The sequence below is a fragment of the Neophocaena asiaeorientalis genome, unplaced genomic scaffold (genome assembly GCF_003031525.2).
Source record: "Neophocaena asiaeorientalis asiaeorientalis breed wild unplaced genomic scaffold, Neophocaena_asiaeorientalis_V1.1 scaffold59, whole genome shotgun sequence".
NCBI classification, from domain to species: Eukaryota; Metazoa; Chordata; class Mammalia; order Artiodactyla; family Phocoenidae; genus Neophocaena; species Neophocaena asiaeorientalis.
The window spans coordinates 8880617-8900527 of NW_020174268.1; the positions used below are offsets into that span (position 1 = coordinate 8880617).

At 37.5% G+C, this 19911-nt stretch overlaps 1 protein-coding gene across 3 annotated transcripts in view; it reads left to right on the forward strand.

The window, feature by feature from the left end:
• The window catches only part of LOC112406592 (phosphatidylinositol 3,4,5-trisphosphate 3-phosphatase TPTE2-like), an 80053-nt gene that overhangs the window by 13192 nt on the left and 46950 nt on the right, over window positions 1-19911 (forward strand). For 2 of the 3 annotated variants that reach the window (XM_024755496.1, XM_024755498.1), the window contains exon 1: window positions 18603-18649. In XM_024755496.1, the coding sequence (XP_024611264.1) occupies window positions 18618-18649 (32 nt within the window). In that variant the 5' untranslated portion in view covers window positions 18603-18617. Of the gene's footprint in view, window positions 1-1223; window positions 1278-5599; window positions 5654-6323; window positions 6378-8013; window positions 8080-17262; window positions 17314-18487; window positions 18650-19911 lie in introns of those variants that run through there. The other variant, XM_024755495.1, reaches the window with a different exon arrangement.

Consider the following 19911-nt stretch of genomic DNA (forward strand, 5'->3'; position numbering starts at 1 on the left):
CAACTACTGAGCCGGCCCTCAAGAGCCCGCGAGCCACAACTACTGAAGCCCACACGCCTAGAGCCCGTGCTTCCCGACAAGAGAAGCCACTGCAATGAGAAGCCCGCGCACTGCAACGAAGAGTAGACCCCGTTCACCACAACTAGAGAAAACCCGCGTGTAGCTACAAAGACCCAACGCAGCCAAAAAAATAAATATAAATAAAATAAATTTTAAAAATATGTATGTATAGAATGGCATTGTCAGAAAGATAAAAAATAACAAGTGTTGACAAGGATGTGGAGAAAAGGGAAGGCTTGTGCACTGTTGGTAGGAATTTAAATTGTTACAGCCACTATGAAAAACACTATGGAAATTTCTCAAAAAATTAAAAATAGAATTGTCATATGATCCAGCAATTCCGCTTCTGGGTATTTATCTGAAGAAAATGAAAACACTAACTTGAAAAGACATTTGCACCCCCGTGTTCATTGCATTATTTCCAGTAGCCAAGACATGGCGACAACGTGTCCGTTGACCAATGAATGGATAAAGAAGTTGTGGTATATATGTATACAATGGAATATATTCAGTCATAAAAAAAAGAATGAAATCTTGCTATTTGCAACAGCATGGGTAGAACTTGTGGACATTTACGCTAAGTGAAATAAGTTAGAGAAAGATAAATATCATATGAGCTCCCTTGTATGTGAAATCTTAAAAGAAAAAAAGGTCATAAGAGAAAAGATTGGTGGCTTCCAGAAATGGGGGGGTGAGGGCTGCGTAGCGGGTGGGTGAAATGGGTGAGGGAAGTCAAAAGGTACAAACTTCCAGTTATAAAATAAGTCACCCTGGGGATGTAATGTACAGCAGGGTGACTATAGTGAGTAATACTAGTAATACTGTATGAGGGATGGTACCTGCAAACTACAGTTGAATTTGAAATAATTGCAAACACAAAAACCAGTTACACCTTGGGATTAGGTTCAGAAGTAAAGAAATGCTTTTAAATCTTGATCCAGTAAGGATTCTTTTACAGGCCTAGGAATTTCATTGCCACCATGTAAAGCCACATTTCTAGGGTAAAATGAAATACTTATTTCCAAATAACCAAATTACGCATGAATTTGTAATTTTCAATTCATAATTGAAAATTTGTTTCTCTCTCTACAACTTAGCTAATTTGAATGAAAAAAGTAAGTTTATGAAATCGCATGATGTTTCTGTACATTTTAATCCTTAAGCTATGAGCTGAATGAATTGATATCTGTAACCAGTAAGGAAGCCATCACTGAAAAGTGAGATTATATACAGATAGATAGATATGTAAAGATGCACACACAGAGATATTTAATACTCAGTTTCTTGTATGCTTTTTCTAAAATGTTGGCATGTTCTGTATGTAACATTCTTTTTTTTGATCTAGTTGGATAAAAGAGAAACAGATCAGAAGAGGGAGACTTACTCCCATCTGAGTGACTAGTAGCCAAAACTCTTAGAAACCTGTTAGATTGCCTGTGTGAGACTCTGCTAGAATGGGTTGTATTAGTTTGCTAGAGCTGCTGTAACAAAATATCACAAATCTAGTGGTTTAAACAACAAAAATTTGTCTCAATCCTCAAGGCTAGAAGTTGGTATCAGGATGTTGGCAGGGTTGGTTTCTTCTGAGAGCTGTGAGGAAGAATCTCTTCCGTGCCTCCCTCCTAGCTTCTGGTGGCTGCTGTCAATCACTCCAATCTCTGCTTTCAACTTCACATGGCATTCTTTACTTTTGTGTAAGGACATCAGTCATACTGGATTAGGAACCCACCCTAACCAGTAGGACCACATCTTGACTAATTACTTCTGCAGCAATGCTACTTTCCATAAGGTCACATTCTGAGTTAAAGGGGATAAGACTTCACCGTATGAATTTTAGTGGGACGGTGTTCAGCCTACAATGTGGGACAAATGAGGAGAGATTCATATTTGGAAACAAGGGGAAGGCTAGCAGTGGCCTGGGAAGAGATGAGCCCTCAACAGAAGGGAATGGAGCTAACAGACCCTAGATCTGTCCCACACCCTCCAGTGCTCTGCCACTACGTAAGGGTCCTCAAACCCAAACCCATGATGGCAGTGGAAGTGGCTGGAGCCATCACTGCCTCAGGCCTGCAGTTGTTGACCCTGTGTGAGGGATCAACATTATGTAGTGTCCTTCCTTGTCTCTTGTAACATTCTTTATTTTAAAGTCTATTTTATCTGAGTATTGCTGCTCCAGCTTTCTTTTGATTCCCATTTGCATGGAATATCTTTTTCCATCCCCTCACTTTCAGTCTGAATGTGTCCCTAGGTCTGAAGTGGGTCTCTTGTAGACAGCATATATATGGATCTTGTTTTTGTATCCATTCAGCGAGACTGTGTCTTTTGGTTGGAGCATTTAATCCATTCACATTTAAGGTAATTATCGATATGTATGTTCCTATGACCATTTTCTTAATTGTTTTGGATTTGTTTTTGTAGATCCTTTTCTTCTCTTGTGTTTCCCACTTAGAGAAGTTCCTTTAGCATTTGTTGTAGAGCTGGTTTGTTGGTGCTGAATTCTCTTAGCTTTTGCTTGTCTGTAAAGCTTCAGATTTCTCCGTCAAATCTGAATGAGATCCTTGCTGGGTAGAACAATCTTGGTTGTAGGTTCTTCCCTTTCATCACTTTAAGTATATCATGCCACTGCCTTCTGGCTTGTAGAGTTTCTGCTGAGAAAACAGCTGTTAACCTTATGGGAGTTCCCTTGTATGTTATTTGTTGTTTCTCCCTTGCTGCTTTCAATAAATTTTCTTTGTCTTTAATTTTTGCCAATTTGATTACTACGTGTCTCGGCGTGTTTCTCCTTGGGTTTATCCTGTATGGGACTCTCTGTGCTTCCTGGACTTGGGTGGCTATTTCCTTTCCCATGTTAGGGAAGTTTTCAACTATAATCTCTTCATTTATTTTCTCTGGTCCTTTCTCTCTTCTCCTTCTGGGACCCCATATAATGCGAATGTTGTTGCGTTTAATGTTGTCCCAGAGGTCTCTTAGGCTGTCTTCTTTTTTTTTTATTCTTTTTTCTGTATTCTGTTCTGCAGCAGTGAATTCTACCATTCTGTCTTCCAGGTCACTTATCCGTTCTTCTGCCTCAGTTATTCTGCTATTGATTCCTTCTAGTGTATTTTTCATTTCAGTTATTGTGTTGTTCATCTCTGTTTTGTTCTTTAATTCTTCTAGATCTTTGTTAAACATTTCTTGCATCTTCTCGATCTTTGCCTCCATTCTTTTTCCGAGGTCCTGGATCATCTTCACTATCACTATTCTGAATTCTTTTTCTGGAAGGTTGCCCATCTCCACTTCATTTAGTTGTTTTTCTGGGTTTCATCTTGTTACTTCATCTGGTACATAGCCCTCTGCCTTTTCATCTTGTCTGTCTTTCTGTCAGTGTGGTTTTGTTCCACAGGCTGCAGGATTGTAGTTCTTTCTTCTGCTGTCTGCCCTCTGGTGGATGAGGCTATCTAAGAGGCTTGTGCAAGTTTCCTGATGGGAGGGACTGGTGGTGGGTAGAGCTGGCTTTTGCTTTGGTGGGCAGAGCTCAGTAAAACTTAAATCCACTTGTCTGCTGATGTGTGGGGCTTGGTTCCCTCCCTGTTGGTTGTTTGGCCTCAGGCAACCCAACACTGGAGCCTACCAGGGCTCTTTGATGGGGCTAATGGCAGACTCTGGGAGGGCTCACGCCAAGGAGAGCTTCCCAGAACTTCTGCTTCCAGTGTCCTTGTCCTCACGGTGAGACAGAGCCACCCCCCACCTCTTCAGGAGACTCTCCAACACTAGCTGGTAGATCTGGTTCAGTCTCCCCTGGGGTCACTGTTCCTTCCCTTGGGTCCCGATGCACACACTACTTTGTGTGTGCCCTGCAAGAGTGGAGTCTCTGTTTCCCCCAGTCCTGTGGATTTGCAATCAAATCCCACTAGGCTTCAAAGTCTGATTCTCTAGGAATTCCTCCTCCCGTTGCCGGACCCCCAGATTGGGAAGCCTGGCGTGGGGCTCAGAACCTTCACTCCAGTGGGTGGACTTCTGTGGTGTGAGTGTTCTCCAGTCTGTGAGTCACCCACCCAGCGGTTATGGGATTTGTTTTTACTGTGATTGCACCCCTCATATCGTCTCATTGTGGCTTCTCCTTTGTCTTTGGATGTGAGGTATCTTTTCTGGTGAGTTCCAGTGTCTTCCTGTCGATGATTGTTCAGCGGTTAGTTGTGATTCTGGTGTTCGTGCAAGAGGGAGTGAGAGCACGTCCTTCTACTCCACCATCTTGAACCAACTTTGAGTCATTAACTTTTTGGCGGGTCAAAAATATTCATTACAATGTATATAGAATCATTTCTAGGAAAAATGAGATATCAAGTTCCAGATAACTGATTTACATGTGAATTTCCTAAGAGCCAACCAGTTTATAAGCTTAAGTGTAATTGTAGCAGGGAATTCTCTGGCGATCCAGTGGTTAGGACAGCACACTCTCACTGCTGAGGGCCCAGGTTCAATCCCTGTTTGGGGAACTAAGATCCCACAGGATGCACAGTGCAGCCAAAAAAAAAAAAAAAAAAAAGAGTAATTATAGCTAATTTGAACTAAAAATGTAAAAGTCTAGAAGTCATGTGGTACCTTACTATGTCTATTTTTAATACCATAGCACAAAAACAAAAACATACCATAGCACTACCCTGAGTGAATTGGCAGGAGGATTCTTCATGGCAAACTAAGATATGATAAATAAACACATGTATAATATGTACACACATACAAACACACAGAACATAACATATTCAGAGAGACTGAGATTTGGGATGTTTACCCTTAGGAGCACCCATGGGAATATAGAGTTCCCTCGATACTGTTTCTAACGTCCGCTCATGGTAAGATTCTATGTGGAATAGTCTTTGTCTTTTGAATTGAGGTAGAAAAAGAGGCACAAGACATAGAGGGAGTCTTCTTACTCCCAGTCTTGACTCTCAGTTACTAGCAGCCAAACTCTCGGGAAACTGTCAGATTGCCTGTGTATGAGACTCTCCTGGAGTGGGTGTGGGGAAGATGAAAGCCGTCTGGAGCAAGGAGAATCATAATAAATTGTATCAGCTACTATGTGAGGCCGATAACCCAAATCCAGACCCATGTTCACATCAGATGGAGCCCCTGACTCAGGCCTGTAGTTACTTGACCCTATGTCAGGAGCAGGAAAGACGAGCGTGCTTCCTGTGGAGCACAGACGTGGTCAGGAAGTTAGATTGGTCAAGAAAGTTGGGTACCTACAGCCTGAAGTTGAATTTGAAATAAATTCCACCCCAAAAGGTTGTTCCACATTGGATCAGGTTCCGTAGTAAAGAACTGTACTTCAATCTTGAGTCATTACCTTTTTGACAAGTGTAAGATATTCATTCCAAATACATAAAGCCTCGTTTCTGGGGAAAATGACCTACCAGGTTTCAAGCAATCGATTTACATGTCAGTTTTTAAAGGGTCGTCTAGTTTATAAGTGAAAGCATTAATTTAAACTAATTTGAACCAGAAAGTTTAACTGAGAAAATTATAGGGTGTCTGACTCTGTGCCTTTTTAATCCTTTAGCACTGCTTTGAGTGAATTGACAACAGGAAGACCTGATGGACCCACCACTAATACGTGAGATAGAAATAAAGATAGAGAAATGTCAACAAAAAAATATATATGTATATAAATGCAGAGAGAGAGAGCATGTGAGAATGAGAGAAACAGAGAGAGGAAAGGGGAGAGAGGTTGATTGTATTTGGGAAGTTCATTTTTAGGAGTATTCATGACATAACAGTGTCTTTGACATTGTTTCTAAATCTTTTTACTGTAGCCTATGTAAGTATGTTTCTTTCTTTCTTTTTTTTGTATCTAGTTGGATAAAACAGAAACAGGTCATAAGAGGGATGCTTTTACTCATCTGTTTATCACCCTTAGATGCAGCCGAAACCCCTAGGGAAACTATCCAAATGCTTGTGTGTGAGGCTCTACTAAAATGGGCCAAGAGAGGAGAGAGACTTATTTTGCGAGGAGAAAGTTGTACTCCTGAAGGGGTTCAGGAGTCAAGAAATGTCTATAAACTTGATTCATGACTTCCCCCCAACCCAGGACTTAAGATTTTCATTACAAATGTATAAAGCTTCACTTACAGGGGAAAATGAAATACCAGGTTTTAAACAACTGATTAGAATGTTATTTTTAGGACAACTAGGTTATAAATTGTAGAGCAATTGTAGCTAATGGGCACTTAAAAATAAGTCTAGGGAGATGTGAAGTCTTACCGTGTGCGTTTATAATCCTTTAGCTATGACCAGAGCGAGGTGGAAAAAGTAACTTGTGTTGAACCCTTCGATGAAAGGTGAGATATAAATATATATAGATAGTGTAAGGGGGGATATTGAGATTTGTGAAATTTATTCTGGGGACCATCTGTGGCAATACAGAGTTTCTTTGATGCTTTATCTAAGGGTTTTGTTTGTTTGTTTTGCCAGCCTCAATATGTTACTGTCTTTCGTTTTTGGATCTATTTGGGGGGAAAAAAAGAACAGGTCATAAAAGGGAGTGTTCTTACCCCTAGGCTGTTTGTTACCCTTAGTTAGGAGCAGCCACTATCTGATACTTTCCTTTAGGAAAGTATCAGATTGCCCATGCATGGGCCAAGAGAGGACAGAATCATAATAGGAGTTAGGAGAAGGTCTCAGTGGATAGAGAGCAGAGGGGGAACCCTCAGCAGAAAAAAATGGATCTGATAGACCCTGGATGTGTCCCTCACCTTCCAGAACTCTGCCACCGTGTGAGGCTGGTGCCCCAAACCCAAACCCACCAACATTGGAGGGAACCCCTGCCTTGTCTTGACCCTGTCTGAAGGGCAGCAAAGACATCTATGATTCGTGAAGGGTTACTAGGTGGTGTAGGGACTTGAGAAGGCAGAAAATTATAGGACAAGTGAGATGAGTACCTACAAACTCAAGCTGAATTTGAAGTAAATTTAATCACAAAATGGTGTTACACTTGGGGGTTAGGTTTGGGAGTAAAGAAATGTACATAAATTTGATTTATTAAGTTTTCCCACAGGACTAAGATTTTAATTACCAACATATAAAGTTCATTTCTACAGAAAAATTAAATACCAGGTTTTAAATAACTGATTAGAATGTTATTTTTAGGGCAACTAAATTGCAGAGGAATTATAGCTAAATTGCATTTAAAAATAAATCTATAAGACACGTGGAGTCTTACTATGTACATTTTAATGCTTTAGCCCTGACTCATGTGAATTGAGAGGCAGAGATGAAAGGTGAGATATAAATATAGAGAGAGGGGAAAAGGGGAGGACATTGAGATTTGTGAAACCCAATTAGTTATGGAGTCCTTGTCTCAGGCAGTGATTTGAAACCTATTCAAGGAGAAAACGATATCCATAGTATGTGAAAAGTAGGTGTTGCAGGGACCCAGGTTCCAAATAACTGACATATAAGCTTTTTAGAGTTCAACCAGTTTGTAAGTTCTAGAGCAAGTGTATCCAATTTCTGCCCAAAAAAAGTGAAGTCATTTCGTGCTATGTACATTTTTAATCCTTCACAGTGACCCAAATAAATTGACATCAAAGGTCTTTGACTACTTTGATATATCTTGCCTTTTAGTTATGGTGCCTTCCAAGGCTGCTGATATAATTTACTTGCATCAGTGCTATCTACATATTATTAATCTCTGTCTTTATAGAAAGAGTGAGACAGAGAGAAGCAGAGACAGAGACATAGGGAGAAACAGAGAGGGAAAGACTTGCAAATTTCAGTCTTAGAAGTATCCATAGGAATACAGCGTTTTCTAGACAATGATTCTAAATTTCTTTCTGTAAGATTGGGTCATCCAGTGAGCTAAGTCATGGTTCCTTTAGATTTAAGGAATTCTTTTTCTTCAAATAAGTTTTTCATATCACTGTTCCATGTAGCAAATCTCTAATGATATATTTTTGCATTTGTTGGCGGTTAAAGTATGAAGGAACAGCTGTCCAAGATCGATGATGGTGATGAAGACATTGACCTTCTCAATTCACATTAGTAAGTCAGTTTGAAGTTCAGAGGGAGGGAGCTGTTGATGGATTTCTTATCTTTTAGAATATGGGGCTCATGCTGAGGTGAAAAAAAAAGGAGCTATGGAAAAGATAGCAAAATGTTTGGGAGGGAGGGTATAAAATGATTCCATTTGAATTTGTATATAAGTACCGTACTTGAAAAAATATTTCCACATATTCACAAGTGTTCGTCTAGTTTGAAAATGTGAAAATATCCTTAGTAGAGACTAATTTTATTACAAAGTTTCTTTCTAAACAGGATTGCAGAATGCTACTTGCTCTTCACTTGTGTTCCTTTCTCATTTTTCTTGGATATGTTCTGATTCTTAGTTTTGTTGATTTTGTCTATGAGCAAATGGGACTGAGAGCAAAAGCAAACATGTTTTGCTGATTAAAGACCTCTTAATGTCCATTGGGATTTTATTAATTTTGAGTAATCTCACGAGAGTACTTCCTGTTGCACTGATCTGAAGGCATTTTTACCTGTACTCAATGACAGGGACACGATACCTTCTTAAAATCACATACGTCTGAGTCTCCCTCCCCCAAACTACTATGTATAAAATAAGCATCAAGGATATATTGTACAGCACAGGGAAATATAGCCATTATTCTGTAATAACTTTAAATAGAATATAAGCTATAAAATTATTGAATCACTGTGTTGTACACCCGAAACTAATATAATATTGTAATTCAATTGTATTTCAAAGAAAAGCCCATATGTCTGGACTGCAGAATTATTCATGCAATTTTTCTTCTGCTACTCTCTTGGCCAGTTACTTAACCATTCACCAACTTGAATTAATGTTGGGGAGTGAGTATCGCTAAAGAGGCAATGAATTGGTTACTGTTGTAATCTGTTGGTGTCTAGACAAAAACAACATGAAAAATAAAGGGGCAACTAATGAATACAAGTAGTTCTTCAAATTACCCATGAATTTCCATTTTCTGTTTTTTCATCATGGGCCATCAGTGAAGAGTTCACTCTGCTACTTAATTAAATGATATGTCTGCATATTAACTATATATTTTCTGCAATGAGGCTGCCCAGGGCGGGGGCAAAATTTGAATAGACTGAGGAAGGCAAGCATTTCCTTCTTCTTACAAACAAAAAGTGTTAGTTTAGTTTTGTTTTTTAAATTACAAATGCTTATGGTATAGATTTGGGTGGCATTTGCAATAGTCCCTGTGTGAGAGACACTGGTGTTTCAGACTGGGGGATGGTATTAGATTTGGAGTAAGACCTGGAATCAGTGCTTGGCTTTGGCATCTAATATGCACTGGACACTTGGCAAAATACTAAACTACCTTAAATTTTAGATCTTTTATCTGTAAACTGGTAATAATGTTATCTACAATATCTATCTACTGGGTGCTAGGTGTAGTATAATAAAAAACTAAAAATAAATGTGGAGTAATATGTACACACATATTATTCAGTGTGATTTTAAAACTCTAAAGCACCATAAAGAATTTTTATACTAAAAACCAAAAATAAAGCAACAAAATTTCACTATTAGGAAAATCAGAAAATACAAACAAGCAATAAATCCTCCCATTAATAGGCATTGCTAATGTTTAATAGATGCCCTTCAAGGTTCTTTAGGCTTTTTGTTTATGGATACGGTATCATACATTGTTTTAAAAATAACCTTATTACTTAGTGACATATCATGACTATGTTTCCATGCATTTACATCTGCATTTACAACATTATATATTTTTTAATTTCAGATTTTTTATTGTTGCCTGAAGTTCTGCCTGTATTTGACTTTATTGATTTTTAAATTTGCAACACTCCTTTTGACAGCTGTATAATATTTCATGGTATAGATGTTTAAATTGTCATTCATTTAAATTGTCAGATATTTCTGGACATTTAAGCGGTGACTTCTTACAAAAAAAATGATGAATAACTTTGAGACCAAACCTCTGTATATTTTATTTCTTTATAATAAAAATTCTCAGAGGTGGAAATTCTGTGTCAAAAGGAACGTGTGTGAGGCTATTGATTTTGATACTTTCCACACCAAGATGCAGTGTACATTTCTTCCCCTTTCACGCTAGCCATCGCTCATCTTTTCAATGTTAGTAAATATGTTTGTTCTAATGCACATTTGACATTGTTTTTGTTTATACTTTTTTTCATAGAACTTGTATTTCATTGTTTGCAAACTACCTTTGCCTGTTTAAAATCGGGGTGTTTATCACTGCCATTGGATAGAAAAGTTAAATATATCCTTTTTATATCATAGATAGGGCAAGTATTTTTTCCCAGGTTGCCTAGCTTTTCACTATATAGAAGTTTATAATCCTCATTCAGTTGAGTACATCTGTCCTTTTCTTTATGATTGATGCCTTTAGTGTCAGAAAGTCTTTCTCTACCTAAGATTTTAATATATTCACCAAAATTCATCTATGTTTTGAATTTATTTTCTATATTTAAATAAAACATCTGCCCAGGATTTATTTTGTATTAAGGTATAAAATGTAGGAGTCTACTTTTCTCCCAGGTGACTACTTAGTTTTCCCAGGATCAAAGTTGCATCCCCCTCCATTGTCCTTACCCTAATTTATTGCATTTATCACCTTATAACTTACTACCTTATTTACTTATTTATTATATTCATGGTCTGCACGAGACAGAATTTAAACGTCATGATGGAAGAAAATTTTGTCCATTTTTTTAACTGCTGTATCTCCAGTGCCTCAAACAGTGCCATGGCACATAGTAGGCACTCAGTGAGTTTGGTTGAATGAATGAACCCATTATTGAAAACATTTATATCTTGTTCAAAGATTTTAAAATCCATCTCTATTATGTTATGAATCTTTATACACTGGGTCTTTCCAGAATCTATTTAATCATTTTTCTAGCCTTCTGATTTCAGCATGCTTTTCACACATTATGATATAATTTATAGTGAACTAAAACATTTTTTAAAAACATAAGTTCCATCTTTTCCTCTTTCCCTTTTGTTTTTGTAGTCACAAATTACCTGTTTTTGTTTAGTGAGTTTGTTAGCAAACTATAGATAGCTATAGTTATTTTTCTACTTTCTTTTTTTCTCTCCCTTCAACCTTTATACTATAATAAAGTATTTAAAAACCTATCTTGGTAAAGAGTGGCATTTTTCTGGTTCTATTTATCACCTTGCTCAAAGTTTTGTGTATTTTTGTCATTTTGTTTCTGATAGAAGAGTTCCTTTCAACATCTCTTGTAAGGCAGGTCTAGTGTTGATGAACTCCAGCTTCTCTTTGTCTGGGAAAGCATTTATTTCTCCTTCATATCTGAATGATAACTGTGTTATATAGACAGTTTTTATCTTTCAGTATTTTGAGAATGTCATTCCACTCCCTCTTGGCCTGTAGGGTTTCTGCTGAGAAATCTGCTGATAGCCTAATAGTGGGGGTTCCCTGGTAGGTTACCATCCTTTTTGCCCTGGCTGATTTTAAAATTCTTTGTCATTCACTTTTAACAATTTTAATATTATGTGTCTTGGAGAAGGTCTTTTTGCATTGAGGTAATTAGGTGTTCTCTTAGCTTAATGGACTTGTAACTCCAGTTCCTTCCCCAAGTTTGGGATGTTCTCAGCTATTGTTTCTTTAAATAAACTCTCTGCTCCCTTTTCCCTCTCTTCTCCTTCTGGGATATGCACTATCCTAATGTTGTCCTTCCTGAAAGAGTCAGATAACTCTCTCAGGATTTCTTCCTTTTAAAAATCTTTTTTCTCTTTCCTCTTCCACGTGTAGCATTTGTAGATTGCTATATTCCAGCTTGCTAATTCTCTCTTCCATATTGTCTGCTCTGTTTCCAATGCTTCTAATGTGTGTTCTTCATCTCATTTATTGAGTTCTTCAGCTCCAGAGTTTCTTTTTGGTTCCTTTTTATTTATTTATTTATTCTAATTATTTTTTATTGACGTATAGTTGATTTACAATGTTGTGTTAGTTTCTGCTGTACAGCAGAGTGAATCAGTTATTTATTTTAATTATTTTTTATTGACGTATAGTTGATTTACAATGTTGTGTTAGTTTCTGCTGTACAGCAGAGTGAATCAGTTATACCTATACATATGTATCCACTCTATTGAGTAGAGTTCCCTGTACTACACAGTATTCGTTATCTATTTTATATATAGTAGTGTGTATATGTCAATCTTAATCTCCCAATTGTTTCTTTTTAGAGTTTCAGTCTCTTTGGTAAAATATTCTTTCTGTTCATTCATTTTTATTCCTGAGCTCATTAAACTACCTTTCTGAGTTTTCTTATATCTCATTGAGTTCATGGGCTGTGCCACTGCAGGTGGGGGAGTGGCAGTGAGGTTGTGGTCACCTCGACGGCTGGAGGGACAGGATCCCAGGCTCCACTGTTGGTCAGTTACATGTAGCCATGGGTGCTGGTGTGGTCTGGAGCCTGTAGTCATGTGTCCTGCTTCCCCTGCTGCTACTGTGTTCTCTGAAGCTGTGTGCACAGCTGCTGTGGTCAGAGGGCCAGGATTGCAGGCACTGATTCCACTGTTCCCTCGTTCCATCTCTTCTAAGTGTTCCAATTCACCCGCCTTTAGATGTACAGATGTGTGGAGTCCTCTGGCAAACTGTTGTGTTGGACAGTGGCACCTTTGTTGAGTTGTGGGTTTTATTGGTTGTAGATTGAAGGGGAGAGACAGAGGCAGTTTTTCACTCTGTCATGTTTCTGACATCACTGGGAATGTACCATATTTTTTTATCCATTCACCCATTGATGGGCATTTGGATTATTTCCAGTTTTGGCCTGTTATGAGTAATGTGGCTATGAACATTTATGTACAATTTTTTTGTGTGGACACAACTTTTATTTATTTTGGGTTAGTGCCAAGGAATAGGATTGCTGATACTTAGGTAAAGTGTATGTTTAATTGTATAAGAAATAGTTTCCAAAATGGCAGTACCATTTCACATCTCTTCTTACCTTTAGGTTTTTATTTTCTTTCATCAAGTTTTGTAATTTTCAGCATACAGATCCTGCACATATTTTGTTACTTTATAAAAAAGTATTTCATGGGTTTTGGTGCTAATAGAAATGGTTCAGTTGCTTAAATTTCTACTTTTCAATCATTCATTGCTAGTATATAGAAATATAGTTGAATTTTGTATATTGACCTTTTATACAATAACTATTAAACTCACTTATTAGTTCTGTTAGCTTTTTTGTAGATTCCTTGGGATTTTCTAGGTAGGCAAGCATCTCATCTACAAATAGTGAGAGTTTTATTTCTTCGTTTTCAATCTATAGGCCTTTTATTTCCATTTCTTGCTTTATTACATTGACTCCAATATAATTTTGAGTGGAAGAAGTGTGAACTGACATCCTAGATTCCTAATCATTGGAAGAAAACATTCAGTCTCACCATTAAGATTGATATCAGCCATAGGTTTTTTTGTTTGTTTGTTTGTTTTGGGGGGACATAAATGCCCCTTGTCAGGTTAAGGAAGTTTCCTTTTTTCCTAGTTCACTGAAAGTTTTTATCATAAATGGATGTTAAATTTTGTTTAAAAATTTTTTTACCTCTATTGAGATTATTATATGGTTTATTTTCCTTAGTTTATTGACATGGTGAATTACATTATTTGTAGAATGTTGAACCATCCTTGAATTCCTGGAACAAACACCAAGTGGTCATGAATTTAAAATATATATATACTGCTGGATTCAATTTATTAATGTTTTGTTAAGGATTTTTGTATCTATATTTATGAGGGATATTGGTAATTTTCTTGTCAGGTAATGTCTTTACTGGTTTTGGTATCAGTAATGCTAATCTCCTAAAATGAGTTTGGAAGCAGTCCCTATTCTTCTGTTTTATGGAGGAGTTTGTTTAGATTTGTATCTTCCTTAAAGAATTAAGTAGAATTCTCCAGTGAAGTCACTTGGGCTTGGACTTTTTTGTTGTTGTTGGAAAGTTTTAAACTACAAGTTCAATTTCTCTACTAGATATATTACCTTTTAAACTATTCAGGTTATCTATTTTTTCTTGAGCACATTTTAGTAGTTTGTGTCTTTCAAACAAGATCTCCATTTAATCTAAGTTGTCATGTGCCACCTTTAAAATTTCTGTAGTGATAAAATGCAATTAAATATCTTGTATAGTACTCTTCCACTTCACTGGTTTTATTAAATCGTGGTCAGAAAATGTAGTCTGAATAATTTTTATATTTTAGAATACCATTAAAGTTTTTTTTATCTTGTAGGATAAATTTCTTTTAAAAGTTCATAGAAAGTCTTTAAATATGTTTTATCTACACAATAGAAAAAATATATATATATAGTTTTTAAATAAATATATATATATTTTAAAATGGATAGTGTTTGACCAGGGACACTCAGATCTTATCCTTGCTACCAACACCCCACTCCAAAGGGAAGTATATCCCTGAGGACCAAGCTGGGCAAAGGACACTCCTAGGTACTTTGGAGGTTCCTCTCTAAGTCCCAGTAAAGAATCCTAATGAGCTAACTTAGGTTGGACTCAGATCTAAAGCCTGACGCTGCTCTCTTCAACCTGAGTTTAATCTAGGAATATAGCCTTGTCTGTTGTGGATAGTTTGGTGGTGGTGGTGGGGGGACCCAGAGCCCTGGAGTGAGAGCAGGAAAACCAAAGAATCATCCCAGTGCTTTAATGCTTTGAGTATGACCACATGTCTCCCTCCACCATCTGTGCAGAGAAATAAGTGTCCAATGGGAAAGATAGGACCTGCCCCCAATGCAGATCCCACCCCTGTTCAACATGGTCTTAATAGTATCTTATAGAGTCTACCTTCTATCAGTATAAAATAAGTCATTGTCATAGTTAATATTTTTGCTTTGAATTCAACTTTGATATTAATATTACAACTTTTAATGTTTTGAGATTTAACATTTGCATCTCATATCTTTGTCCATCTCTTTATTTTCAAACTATCATTTTAATTTAGTTTTTGTCCTTGTATACAGCATATAGTGCCTTTAGTTTTTAAACTTATCTAAAAGTATTTGATATGAGAGTAATGTGTTTGTATTTATTATCATTTCAGGTATGTTTGGTTTTATTTGCTATCATTTTACTTTGTTTTCTGTATTAAACACTTCTTGATATTTTTCTTTAAATTTTTTTTAACATTATGCTATTAGTTGATTTGTTTTTATTCAAGTTTTAATAATATGAAAGTTATAAACCTATTTTTAGAAAACATAATTGTACCTTTGTTTCTCCATCAATATCCAGTTTAAAACTGGACTTGTACCTGGGAAGATAGAAATGCAACATGCTTTTACTTCTGTCTTCTGAGAAACCTAAATTAATGTGGGAAAACCCTGCAAATTTAAATCCATACTTTTATCGAGAATTTTGTTATTTATCTTTGCTTTTAGAATCATTTGTTTACATTTCCACGTGCTACATTAACAATGATTATTTGGACTTAGTTCTGAATTTTTATGACTTTATTTCTTGACACCTTTTCTCTATAAGGCATCTTCCTTATTCTTGCCTCCTTCATTTTTATTCCTTGCTCAGTTGGCTCAAACACTTCTCTGAGTAGTCATTTTTAGAAAAGTTACATGGTTGCACTGGGTGCTGGGGAGTGTATGTCTGTTGCTCCCAAATATGAATAGTACTTTTTCTAAATGTATAATTACCAAGTTATAGTCCTTTCCCAGCAAACTCCACACACATTGTTTGAAGCTGCATTTATATAGCACACTCTTTTTTTTAAAAAATCTCAATTCTATATTTACTTGGGGTAGTTTTGGGAGGCACTGAAAGTGATAGTAGAGCCTAAAGCCACCCCAAGCCATCCTTTTTTGCCCCAATGATTCTGTCGGGCATGGTTCTGTAAATTCACTTTGTCAAGTAAGTTCTGATTTGTTGTAACATTTCTTTGCTACCCAGAGATCTGATTGTCTGGGATCAGAAAGGGCTTGTATTAAGAGAATGGCAACCTCAGGGGAGGTTCACCTCTTTTGGCCAGTCAGTTCCCCATCCACATCCACCTTTGCTCGCTAAGCCTGGGCAGAGGTAGTGGGTGCAGATGGAGAAGGGAGAAATTAGAGGGGGTGGGGAGATCTTATAGCTCAGCTTAGCCCAACAGTATCCATCTGTGGCCCGTTCCATTTGGCAGTGCCCCAGTTCTATTCGGCATATATCCTCCCTCTTCTCCAGTCTTGGGCACAGTCTGTGAGCATCGCTTTGGGATTAAATCCCACTTGGGGTGGAATTTGGGTCACGTGTTGGAGGCTTCAGCAGGGCAAGAAATTGCTCCTCAATGACTACCTTGTCTCCAGCCATAGGGCAAAATGAGGCACAACTGCTGGCGCTATAAAACCGTCTCCTCCTCCTACTAACAGAAGGAGCCCAGCCTCCAGTGTGTTTCCGCTTTGAAATGTATCTTACTAACATTCCTCACCTCCAAAGTGCACTTCCCACCCCAGCTGTGAGTCTCATTAATGTTTAACTGTCTTATTCATGGGGTGACTTGTTTCAAGAAATGAATATTACAAGACGAGCTTCCCTGAAGTCCCTTATTCTATTGCTGTAGAACAGGTTTGGCCATAGTTTGATGACTTGCCCAGGATCCCACAGCTCACTCATGGGAGAGCGGGAACACACATCTCTTCTACCATTCCCTTCTGTCTCCATGCTCTGTTGCTTTAGTTGATGACCCCAAGCTTAATCTTACCGTTAAGTTGGGATTAGAGCTTTACAGTGAAGGGAAAGTTTAATGGTTTTTTTCACATATGTTCTACATAGGAAAGAAAAAAAGAATCAGGTGAAATTTTTTTTTTTTGCGGTACGTGGGCCTCTCACTGCTGTGGCCTCTCCCGTTGCGGAGCACAGGCTCTGGACGCGCAGGCTCAGTGGCCATGGCTCACGGGCCCAGCCGCTCCGCGGCATGTGGTATCTTCCCGGACCGGGGCACGAACCCGTGTCCCCTGCATCGGCAGGCGGACTCTCAACCACTGCGCCACCAGGGAAGCCCCAGGTGAAATTTTTACAGTTATTAGTAAAAAGCATTTTGTTAGGCAACTTCTGGAGACTTTAAAAATTATATTTATTAAAGGCCTTTGTTGGTTAAATTCATACTATATGTTAGGAAAAATCTGATACACTTGAAAGCTCTGAAATTTTATTTTTACTTCTTATTGCAGCAGCAAGATTAAGAGAATTGTGTACTTGATTGTATCATCCTTCGCTTTCAGGTATGTGAGACTCCAGAAAAGGAGGTAATTAAGTATGTATTACATTTAATATCAATATTTTTTAATGGCAAAGGATCTGGGAGGGAAAAAAAAGCATTTCCACTGTCAGTATGTCGCTAAATAACCTTTTTGCCTCATTTAATGCAATCTAATTTATCTTGGAATTTTAATTGAAACTAAACATTAAGAATTGCAAAGAAATGGCATGTACGGAGTCTAATATCAACATATTAACATGTTTTTTTCTACCTGTAAAAGTAAAAATAATGAAACATGCATTTCAAAATTCTATAGTTATAAGGAAAGTTTTAGTAAATATTAATAAATACTAGGTGTTTATTCACCTAGAATTACTCCTTAATTCTGGAAACATTTTACTTAGATCTTTCTTCTCTACACGATAGTAAGATTTCATACTATGTTACAGATTCACACAATGTACTTGCTTCCTTTTAAATTGATATTTTAATTTGCATTGCAATTGTGAAAAAGTGCTTTAAGATTAATTTATCTTCATAGAGTATACAAATAGTATAATCAACTTATAGAGAATGTGTTTAGCATATACAGGAAAAAGGCTTAGGAGTTAGAGTTCAATTATGTATGTATTTATTGAATTGAATTCCTTCTTACATGCCCAGAACTGTGCCAGAACCATCCATTGATATGTAATCTTATATTTGTTGATAAACTCACTGATAAGAAGCCTTACTGGTCAAAGTAGTCTTTTAAGGGCTTATGTTAGTCATGCTTTCACTTGGTTTTTATTACTAAATTCTTTAAAAATATCAAGATTAATGAGGTTTAATTTATTGTGGGAAATGGGTAGAAGACCCTTCTAAAGTTCTTAAATTTTAAGAAGAGTTTACAATCGGAAACATGTAATTTTAATGTAGTTTGCCTCTTCTGTCTTGGAGTGTTGGTCTGATGTGTCTTAATATAAAAGGGCATGACACCATGAAGTGGTTTAGTGGGAAATTTATTTCCCTAACAACTGCTTCTATTGGGTGAAAGCAGAGTCATTTATGTTGAGATTCTAAGGGCAGTTCTCCCTACCACTGAACAGTTTAACCCAAAATAATGACATTTTGATATCAGATCATTGGGCTGAAGTTAGTCTACCTATAGGTGTGAAAACCACTTTATCCTTATTTGATTTATTTGTTTGTTGTAGAATATTTGGAATTTTGCTGACCTTTGTGGATCTGTCCCTCATCATTACAGACATAGTTGTCTCTGATAGCATGATGTATATTCCTTTGGAATATCGTTCAGTTTCTTTAGCTATTGCTTTATTTTTTTTCATGGATGTTTTCCTTCGAGTATTTATAGAAGGGTAAGTTTGATTAATTTTTTAAAAGCACATAGAGCTATTTTGTACTGCTATGAGAAGCATCCCAAGGAATTACCAGGTCAACCCAACTAAATATGCCCCTCTTTATCAAAATAATTCTCCTTGAAGGGCATACTCCACAAGAGAAACGACAATCCAAATCCCAATTTCTATCAGATTGAGCTTTGATATCACTATTGCAACTGGCACTCTAGTCTCCAAACCATGTATTCTAGATGGTTCCTTCAACAGGTAAAGCTTAAAGGGTTTGCAAAATGGGGCCAGGCAGCTAATATGTCTACATGCATGTTATTAAGAGGAATATGTATGTGAAGTATAAATATTGATATTTTTATTGAGTTCAATGTAAATAAAAGCTGACAGTATATTAAGTACTAGATAATAGATCATGAGCAAACCCTACCTCAGTTAAAAATTTGTGGTACTTCCCTGGTGGTCCAGTGGTTAGGACTCCATGCTTCCACTGCAGGGGGCATGGGTTCGATCCCTGGTCGGGGAACTAAGATCCTGCAAGCTGCACGGCCAAAAAAATTTTTTTTAATGAGAAATTTAAAAATAAATGAACAAAAACTTGTGTTAAGCTCTATGGGAGAGCGAGTCAGGGACTGAACTCCCCAGCCTCACTTCATCCACAGCACTTTGGAACATGCTTGCCTCCTTTCTGGCTGAATCTCTGTCCTCGTGCCTCTGAGCTGAGGACAGTTGCCCACTCCCAGGTTACTCAGAGCCTAAAGGGGCTATCCCAGGATTAGAAGAAGATTTCCCTGGAGCCCCAGTGCCAATGGCTGAAGGAGCTAGTGTTGAGGAGGTGCCAGGGCTGAAAGATCAGCTTTGCACAGAGGAGGCCACACCAGCTCACTGGGATTCCACTGTGGGTGCAAAGCCAGGTGATGAGTTTGCAGGCCAAAGTAGTGGACCCATCTTCCTCTCACAAGCTCCTTTCATGCACATCTTACAGCCCGTTTCTCTAGAGCTGTGACACGTTCAGCTTCCATTGTCCGATAGCATCGCTCACCATCCCATCTCTCTCTCCCACCTGTGTGAAGGCAATGCTTGTCTCTTGTTCAATGGCTTGGTTATATCTCTTACTATACTATGGTTATACTTGCCATATTGATGTTCTTGTCCTATATAAGTATAAAATGAGTATGAATATTTTTTTCCTTAATCTACTCTAGTAAATGCACTTTAAATCATTCATCAAGGGCTTCCCTGGTGGCGCAGTGGTTGAGAATCTGCCTGCT